This window comes from Montipora foliosa, chromosome 6 (genome assembly GCF_036669935.1).
Source record: "Montipora foliosa isolate CH-2021 chromosome 6, ASM3666993v2, whole genome shotgun sequence".
NCBI classification, from domain to species: Eukaryota; Metazoa; Cnidaria; class Anthozoa; order Scleractinia; family Acroporidae; genus Montipora; species Montipora foliosa.
In genome coordinates this window covers 24,585,394-24,595,393 of record NC_090874.1, presented here as the reverse complement: position 1 = coordinate 24,595,393, position 10,000 = coordinate 24,585,394, and the positions used below count along the sequence as shown (strand labels likewise).

At 38.1% G+C, this 10,000-nt stretch overlaps 1 protein-coding gene across 4 annotated transcripts in view; it reads left to right on the top strand.

Moving 5' to 3' along the window:
* The window catches only part of LOC138007024 (lipopolysaccharide-binding protein-like), a 65,791-nt gene that overhangs the window by 12,685 nt on the left and 43,106 nt on the right, over positions 1-10,000 (top strand). For all 4 annotated transcript variants that reach the window (XM_068853698.1, XM_068853697.1, XM_068853699.1 and 1 more), the window contains 6 exons: positions 1,252-1,383; positions 2,045-2,118; positions 3,309-3,405; positions 4,362-4,425; positions 4,511-4,574; positions 9,482-9,573. In XM_068853698.1, coding sequence (XP_068709799.1) covers positions 1,252-1,383; positions 2,045-2,118; positions 3,309-3,405; positions 4,362-4,425; positions 4,511-4,574; positions 9,482-9,573 — 523 coding nt within the window. The remainder of the gene's footprint in view (positions 1-1,251; positions 1,384-2,044; positions 2,119-3,308; positions 3,406-4,361; positions 4,426-4,510; positions 4,575-9,481; positions 9,574-10,000) is intronic.

Below are 10,000 nucleotides of genomic sequence, written 5' to 3'. Positions count from 1 at the left end.
AGAGTCAGAGTAGTTTTACACACCCGTTGTAAGACGAACACGAGAGATTGATTAAACGCTTAGTTATAAACTCAGTCGAGTTTACTGATTGAGAGAGAGTTCGATAAGCTGTAACCCCTTGTAAACGGGGCAAAGTTTACAAAACGACTCGGATATTTTTCCGAGTCTATATCTAGTCGGATATTTTTCCGAGTCTACATTTCTCCTTACATTCAATATCATTGTTGTTGTTTGATCGTTAACACATTGCTTGATTCTCTTCAAAAATGTCGCATAACAGAATTGTTTCCAAATCCTCTCGCCATGCAATGAGATCATCTTGCAGTCAGCCATCTTGTTTCGAATGTGCACGGTCGCGGTGCTTGGTACATTCAACCTCAGAGAGCGCCTTACAGTTTTGCCCTTTGAAGTGCAGCAGCTTTCATAACCAGTCTCCCTCTACTAACTCGACTCATACATACAAACCAACTGTAGTTGGACATTAAGCTCATACCGCAGAGATTTCTGAATCTTCATTAAGTAGAAACCCGAAAATTAAAAGGATGACGTGCCCATAATAATGGTTGTCTTGATGCTAAAAATGACTAAGAATTCTTGTCAGTTATGGAAAGGACATGTTACAAAAAAACTTAACCTTATCCTTTAAAGTGCTCCTGTGATAAAAAAAAACAATTCCTTTTTTCTTTCAGATTTTGAAAGTGTGTTTGCTTAACACCTGACTGGCAAAAGTTTGAGCTTTGATTTTCATCCAAAGGCCGTTTACTTTGAGTGTGAGTTTTGGATTTCACGGTCCGCCATTGCTCACGTTCAAAACTGACCGATTGGACCTCAGATGGTTGGATCCAGGGAAAAGTGACGTCAGAGGCTCACTAGCTTAATATTTCAGCGTGTGAACGCAGCTTATTATATATGCAAAGCGTGAGTTTAAAAGTCTGAAATCCCAAAACCCCCGTGCTGTATATTAATTCTGCGGCGTACACACGTATTGCATTCTTAAACTAGTGAGCCTTTGACGTCATTTTCTCCTCGATCCAGCTCTCTCAAGAACATAATGTTAGTAATGGCGGACCATTAAATAGGAAAATTACAGTTAAAATAAAGAGGTGTCTTTTTGAAATCAAGGCTTAAAACGTGGGTCACTTAGTGTTTTGTTGACAAAGTTTTGAAATCCAAAGAAAAATATAATTGATTTTTTGGTCACAGGGGCACTTTAAGCACTTCTCACTGATTTGTTGAACATTTCCTTCACAGTATCACAAACAACCATGCCTCCATCCAGTCCTCTTCACTTTTGACAGCTTCTGGTAAAGGACTTGCCCTCCAAGCCACTGGAATTCGCCTAGATTTTTCCGGACAATTGGCATATAAGAAAAAAGTTGGCTGGTTAGTTTAAATCTTAATTCATCACATCTTTCCTTACTTTTCGTTTGAACAAATCCTTATTCCGCTAACCAACCAAGCATTCAACGGGGCTCTATCCCTAATCCTCCCTTTGCACAAGGTCTATTCCCAGGTAGTCAGCTTCAACATTCCATTTTCTAAAAACAGTGGATCTACCCCTCACTTCTAAGCGGAAAAAATGAGGTAAATTATCCCACTTAACAAACAGAACCAAGCCTTCGTCAAAGTCATATAAAATCCAGAATCTCACACAAACTGACCCTCTAACTCACCAATCAACACGTTTAGTGAAGCGGCAAGGACTTGTACAAGCAAACTTATTTTTAAAGTCCCCCCACCGAATAAACGCCGCATTTGTTTTCATCAATGTAGTACCTAATAGAAACGTTTCCAAACTGATCAGCTTTTTCCTTAGTCTTCTCTTCATTCTTTCTCTTTCTCATCAGTCACCAAACGACTCAATTAGTGAACATATTTGACAAACGATCTTATGTTTTGCCTAATTTTTCAGTTAAATGCAATCAATTCGACTTACATTTTTGTCATATTTCAATACGGCTACCCTTCTTATAGAGGATTCATGGCAAGATAATAATTAGGTACAACTGATAAGTACCTGAATTTTTTTTCTGGGTTGTTCTAGGTTTGTGTTTCAAGATACTGTTGGCTTCAATTTGCGTGTACGTGGAATTCAATTCAACCTTACTGTGAGAATTGGTGAGAATGCATTTTAGTCATCAACCTATCCCAAACATACCTTTATGAATGAGACCTTTGATGTAATTATAACATCCAAGTAATCCCGGAATTGATATAGCGTATTCACTACAATGAACTAGCTACGAGGACTTGTACAAGCCCAAATCTCTTCAGCGCTTCCTTCTGATGAACGTGGTATTTAGTGTACTCAATATGTGACTCTTTATCGAAACGTTTCCAACTAACGTGGAATGTAATTTATACGTTTTCTTTCAAACGACTGCTAAGCAAACGATCTTTGAAGGTTTGCCAGAACACGGTAGACTTTTATACACCGGACTAAAATGGCGGATGACAAATGATTAGGCCCTGCCAGTTAGGTATTGTTATATTCGCTTTGTTCTTTTCCGGCATATGAAAGACCTGCCCAGAATACTCATTCATGTCGCAAGTTTTAAGTCGCAACTTTTAAGTTCCTAAAAGCGTACCTGAAGTCAAGCCCAAGATCAAATATAAATTGTCAATTATAAGTGTAAACTGAGGCACTATGTGGGGACAATGTTTCGAGATCAAATCAAATGAAACCACTAATTAAATGACTTTCACATGACCTTGACGAATAAACTCAAAAACAGAACGTAAACAAAAATGCAAAACATTTGATTGGCTTATCGAACAAAAACAAACGAGCGCGGATTTTCATTGGCTTAGCGAACGCGGATGCAAACAATGTCATCTCTCCATGAAACTTTCTGGAAAGCTATCGGCATTTCGCTGTGACGTCATTTAAAATGCAGTAATGTGATTGGTCAATCAAACTGTTTACTCCCCATAGCAGGAATTTCGTAGGCCGGAATAAGGAGGATTTGTTTTAATCTTGCCAAACATTGGTCCGTGAAACAAATTGCGAACACTTCTTCAAGGGCATACGAAAATAGCTCTATCAAATCGAAGGTTGGTTTTTGAGGAGAGGGGAATATCGGAGTACCCAGAGAAAACTTATTCGAAGCAGAATGGAGAACCAATAAAATCAATCCATATATGACGCCAAGTCTGGGAATGGAGCCCGGGCCAGATTGGTGGGAGGTGAGTTCTGTCACCGCTGTACCATCCCTACTTCCCAATGCTTCCCTTTATGCTTTCTTGATTTAAAGGTATCTACCTTAAAGCTGCTGTACGTAATTCATGCATGTGTTTTGTACTACCAGGTGTAAATTCAGATGGCCAACCAATGATGTTCAGTGAATCACAGTATTGCACATCTCATATTCAGTCAGTTGACGTTGAATTTTACGGTGGCCACAGGTATAAATCCCAGTACTTGTAACGGCAACCAGGAATAATTGTTTGCTGATAATGTGAATACTGCAGAATTACTTTGAACTTTAATGACCCATTCACACCGAGCAAAGGAAGACCTCCCAAATAATTTTAATCTCGGGCGTTTTAAACCATTTCGCAGCATTCAAATTCAATAGACCATATTTGCATTCTCAGTATTGCACTGGAACTAGCTTGCAATGGAGGCTAATGCGGGGAAATAAATTTTAAATTATTTCCATTGCAAGCTACAATCATAGACAAAACCGTTGGGAAGGTTAGCATTTTTGACGTCTTCATTGCTTCTCTCCCCTCCCCCCTTATTCAATGTTATACAAAACTGAATGGTTTTAGTTGGAAATTGTGGTGTTACCTTCCAACATTGAATAGGGGGAAGGGGGGCTATATAAGAAGAGAAGGTCAAACTATTTCTTTTGCGCTTTAACAGAAGCGTGTTGAAATGCAGCTTTGGTGTGGTTCATTTACATAACCTTCCCAACTACTTTTGTCTATGATTGTAGTTCCAGTCCAATACTGAGACCTTAAGGTGACATCGGCGATCTTATAGGTGGTTTTCACATTACATCATCGCCGCCATGCTGGTGGACGGGATCTCTCATTTGCTCCCTTTGTTTGTCCACCAGCAATTGTAAATGACATCATTATTTTTTTGGATCTCTAGAGATTGGTTGCAAACCACCTATAGAGCGTTTTCACATGACGTCACGGCATCCATGTTGGTGTTCCAAAACAAAGAAATGGCAGCCATGATGATGTACGAAACTAATCCTTAGGGAATTGAGCTCTATTCTTTTGCAAATACTTTCTTTTGTTTCAGTAATCCAATATGGCTGCTGGTCACGTGAATGAGAACGCTCTATGGGACCACAACTGGTGTTCAGCCTTCTGTAGTTTCTTCTTCTTCTTTTTTATCTTTTCAGCTGGCTTTACAATTTCTTAAAAAAGGAAGTGAACAAAAGAGTGAAGGACGCGTTGAAAAAGTTTGTAAGGCTTCTTTACAACTGGTTTTCTTTTTTATTTATACAATTATTCAGTACACGATTTAGAAGCTTTTTTTTTTCCCTGCAAGATCTGCAAACAGGCCAGAAAAACGGTGAATGAAGATGGAACACAGTTTTTGGCAAACTATCCTCGTAAGTAAGGAGTTATTTTAATTTACACCAAATCATGTATCAAGGGCCGTAGCACTGAAAGGAAGGAGAGCCTAACTGTCGCCCTTTAATTTAAAGAGGCTCAAACCAGTTTTAATGCTTTCGAAAAATTGTACTATTTAGAAGGATTGAATCTCGCCGACTGTCTCACATAACGGCAGACCATTGGAAACACCAATAATTCTTTAACAAGATGTATTCATTGAGGTGATATAAGAGGTTGCCGTGTCAACAAAAGAGCCATCTAAAAACACTCTATATTTTGTCCTTAAATGCTTATATCTCAAAACGAACTAAGGTAAAACTCTCTGCAAAGTTAACAAAAATTATCTGGAGCGGACTCAGAGTCACCTTCATAATTGGAAAATTTTAATGTGGCTGTGAATCCGCTCAGGAAAATGTTTTAAAACCACGTAGAGAGTTTTATCCTAGATTGTCAATCACTATGAAGCAATAAAAAATGGGGGTCACCAAGTTCGTTTTTAAGATTGAAGCGTTTGAAGACAAATTAAAGGTCGTTTTTACATGGTTCTTCTGTTTCCATGGTAACCTATTACGTCAAATTGACTAGTGCATCTTGTTAAGCAATTATTGGTCCTTTTATTTGATACCATAAGATTGCCATTCCGTGAAACAGTGTTAGAGAGCCTAATCTTGTAATATGACATTCCCTCCAAACTGTTGAACTGGTTTGAGCTACCTTAAGAACACACAATAGTCAAGAATTGATCGAGAAATGATTAAAACGCGCGTTGTGCGTAGTAGTACTTCACTGTTCTAATCGTTAAAAATCGATCGAGAAGTGATTAAAACGCGCGTTGTGTTTAGTAGTACTTCACAGTTCTTAATTATCGTTATAATCCTCCGGCTTAAACAAAAACCGTGATCCTAAACCATCTACAAGACAAAGGAAGCCGACCCAAAAATTACTCACAACCATCAACTAGCTAGACGCTCCGTGAGTGTAAACTGAGTTGCCTTTCGTACGTGTTTGTCGTACTCAAATTACTCATTCCCAAACAACCAAACAAGTTATCAGTCCGGAAACGAAACACTATTTATTTTTAAAATTGGTTTTGTTTGTAAATGATTGTTGCACAAACCATAAATTAAATTTGGTCAAGAACGTGAAAAATCACCTAAATGCGTAGTAGAAATATTGTTGGCTTCCCAAAAAAACTTCATTTTACACCAGAATAACTAAACAGCCAGAATTCCTGTCGTCGTTATGAAAACTGCTCCCATATAAAATTGCAACCCACGTATGCAAATTAGTTAATATTTGCGCGACACGATGAATTCACAAAGGCAGAAAATTTTCACAAAAACCTTTTTTTTCCAGCCAAAACTTTTATTGAAAAAAAACAACATATTTTCTATTAGAGGCAAACAACCCTTCCTATTTCATTCCGTGCGTGCAAACAAGCAACACACACCGTGTCAAAAGCCATACACAACTAAATAAATTCTCACCGGAGTTCAGGATCAAACCCTTTTCTGAGGAAACGTTTCCTTGAATAATGAAGCATAAAACAGAAAACTAGACAACAAGCTTTCTTTTCTTTTCTTTCTTGACTGTCAAGAATTAGCTACATTTCCATTTTTATGTGAAGATTGTGCAAATGAATATAAATAGCCAGACAACGGAGATTGGATTTGAATGAACAGAAATGCATTCAAGGTGTTCGATTTCTTGTTAAACGCATAGCCACCTAGACAAGAATTTGCAATTCGGTTTCAGTGTTGTACATAACACTACAGTTAGTAAAGTGTTAGAAATACAGATCACTGCTAGACGGCAGTCGAAGTCCATTATTCGTCGCTTTGAAGATTCCAGATGTTCATTTTTCACCGCCTGTGTTGTTTATCGAATTACCGTTCCAATCTTGAGCTCCATGAGGGTATATTTTGTTTAAATATCCAATAAACACCATTTGCCGCAATTGCAGGATAATTAAATACTGGACAAAATCTACGCCTTTCTATTACCCTCTGGAACCTACCAAAGATAGGCGCAGAAGACTCTCCGCTAGGGACAAAGACAATACTTAGCGGGGGAGTGACAGGAAAGACCCTGTTACCAACTTTCCCGATTTCCGACACAGGAAATAAACGAAGAAATTCAACTAATTTAGACTGGTTTGGCAAATGGCAACCCAGTAAAAGTCCAGAATTATTTAGATAAGAACAAGACACACTGAAGAACACGGCATCATTGTGCTATTCATTATGGTTTTGTTGTTTGACAAGTAACGGTTTAGGTTAAAACGATGTAACAGTTGTTCCTTATAGGAGCAATACAGGACATCGGGTTAATTAAGGCGGCCAGCAATTGACCTTTTGGCAAGGACAAATTTGGCATAAATACAGTTTCGTCTTTTCGACGAAAGGGACCAGGGGAACCCGAGTTGAAAAAAACAGCAATATAAAACAAAAAAACAAAAAACAAACAACAAAGAAAATTTAACAACGTGTTTCATGCTCTTCTTAAAAGCTCTTCTTAAAAGGCAAATGACAATTCCATGAATTTCAATTGGCAATGATAATTAAACGACCTTTACACAATAGCCTTAAATGAAAAATCGAGAGTGTTAGCACCCGACAGATTGTAAGATCATGTTCAACTTTTCTATATTTGGTTACCGTCAGTAAAGATAGCAGAGTAACAATAACTCTCAAAAAGGAAACGACAGTTTTCAATTTACAAAACATGTTTCGACATACTCATGTCATCTTCAGTTGCAAATGAGCTTTTTTAACTGTTGTACATTTGAATTTAACATAAATTCAAATGTACAACCGTTGAAAAAGCTCATTTGCAACTGAAGATGACATGAGTATGTCGAAACATGTTTTGTAAATTGAAAACTGTCGTTTCTTTTTTGAGAGTTACCGTCAGTACGAATGCGGATACAACAGACAAAAAGAAACCAGAAACCCATAAAGGTTAAAACGTGTAACGCGCGTTCACAGCTTCCGAATATTCAGTGCCAACTGATTGGTTGAATGTTTGGAAACCCCTCGCTCTTGTTGTTCCAAATGTGGTACTTAGCAAACTAAATATTCAGAAGCTTGTTTCCCTGCACTCAAGGGGCCGTTACACGTTTCAACCCTTATGGGTCTCTGTTCAAACCCAATAAACCTTTGTTTACCGGTGCTCTGAATTTCCAATGACGTCACGGCGGCTGCCAACAAATTAATCATGCGGATTTGAACTAAGTTGTTTAAAAGCCGATTAACACTGCTACACAACAGAATACGTGTCGAGGTCTAAATTTTGCACGTCAAAACAGCCTCAATGATGGAATTCGTATATTGTCTTATTATTGTAGGATTCCTGAAGCCCCGCTTGGATTCGTGAAAATTCCTAGAAGCGCCTGGATTCCTGCAAATTCCTACAAGTGCCATAAAATTATCGTTCATTATTATTATTATTATTATTATTATTATTATTATTATTATTATATTTTTTTGCAAATGTTTTTGAGCAGCAAAATAAAATGCAATTTATGTTTCCAGTAATCCTGGTTTAGCGTAATCGGGCTTTGAGCAACTAAGACTTGGCTTTAAAAGCAAGAATACCGATTCGATGAAATATGAAGAGTAATTTAATTAAAAGGCGCTGTGATTATCTTGTAGATTTGAGCACGAACAACACTCTTGCAATAGAGCCTTCTTTATGCTATGTTAAACACAGCAATGTACTAGCACATTTTTAAAGATAGTGATTTATACTAATTTCTGATGTACATGTACCGTTTTATTGCACTGGTCCTAGTTGTTCAAACGATAGATAACGCTATCCGCCGGATAAATCATTATCCAAACTGGAGGCCAAAAATTCAAATAAGTTATAATTAAAAACGTATTCCAGCACTAGAAAGAAAACATTTACTTTAGTAGCCCTGCAAAGTTTTTGCATATCAAGTATAATATTAAGTGAGAAAATGCAAGTTGAAAAGTGAAAAATTTACTGACGTTTGTATGGCTAGGGGTATGCCGTATACCCCTTTTCATACAAACGTCTGTAAGGGCCTCTTTACACGAGCCCGGGTTGCTTTTTACCCCGGGTTGAATCACCGCGGCGGGTAACCCTTTTGCAATCAAATGTTTATAAGCGTTTACATGAAAACAGTAGTCAAACCGGGTCAGCCCCCCTTGCCGGGTAACCCTTCTCAAGACTCGGGTTGACCCGGCTAGAAAGGTTGAAATTTCTTCAATTTCTTCATGTAAACACTGGCGTATCTGACCCGGGATTGTTTGAACATCACTTTTTTTGCGGTTCAGCGTTTTCGCCTATGCGCAGCCTGTACCAAAATGACTGATAACGTTAACACAAATTGATGATTGTTATGATTGCATGGTTCGTCCGCCATTTTCCTCACTGACAAGTAGTCACCAGCCCTTTCAACCCAGCGAAAGGGAACTGACCCGGGTCAGCCGCGAATGACCCAACCCTCACCCAGTCCAGGCTCATGTAAACGTAATATTCGACGCTGAACTGACCCGGGTCGGTGTCCAACTTCAACTTGCATTTTCTTAGCTGATATAACACCTAATAAGCTGAAACTTTGTTGGGTTACTGAAGTAAAGCTGCTCCTTCTATTTCTGGTGTCAGTTTTTAATTCAGTTCAATTTTAACTCATTCAAATTCGTTGCCGCCATTTTGGAGAAGGGTCTGTTGTGCTATCCATTGTAAGTCCCAAGAGAAAATAAAACAATGCTTATGCAAAATTTTCGAAAAACAAACAAAGAGTATTATGTAAGTTTTGATACTGACTAAGGGATAGTGATTTATCCGGTGGATAGCATTATCCACCTTTTCAACAACTGCAGCCTGGAGCCTATTTTGATGTTGTTGATTAAAGCTAATATTTACCTGCCCATAGTTTTCAGCAAAGTACGCAGCTTTGCGGGGATTGATTACAGCATCATTGAAGAGCCCATTTTTACAGACGATTACATGGACGTACCTTTGAAGGTAAATAAAACTAAAAAGGTAAATGAGCGTGCGTAGGTTGAGTCATGATTGACGTGGCAATAGTTTAAAACGGCAAGAGTGAAGCCACGTAAACTTTCATTCGAGGATTTTCAAGCTAAAATGCATACGTTAAGTGTTTTACCTACATTAACGGTAACTTTTCACAGTGCAAAGCAACTGACAAAAAGGCTGATTGAACAGGAATTTTGACTGGGAAATAAGACTAAATGTATGGATCGTCGGGCAAGTTGAAAAGGACACGTTGCCTCTGTTCGCAGGTGGCCGCACTAAAAAAAAACAGGGTCTCGACAGTGAGTGGAACTGATAATTTATTTCTAAACGTGTAAAAATATACAAATCAGGGTCACATAATTCGATTGACAAAAAATACTAAGCATTATACAGTATATGAAAAATTGAATAAAAG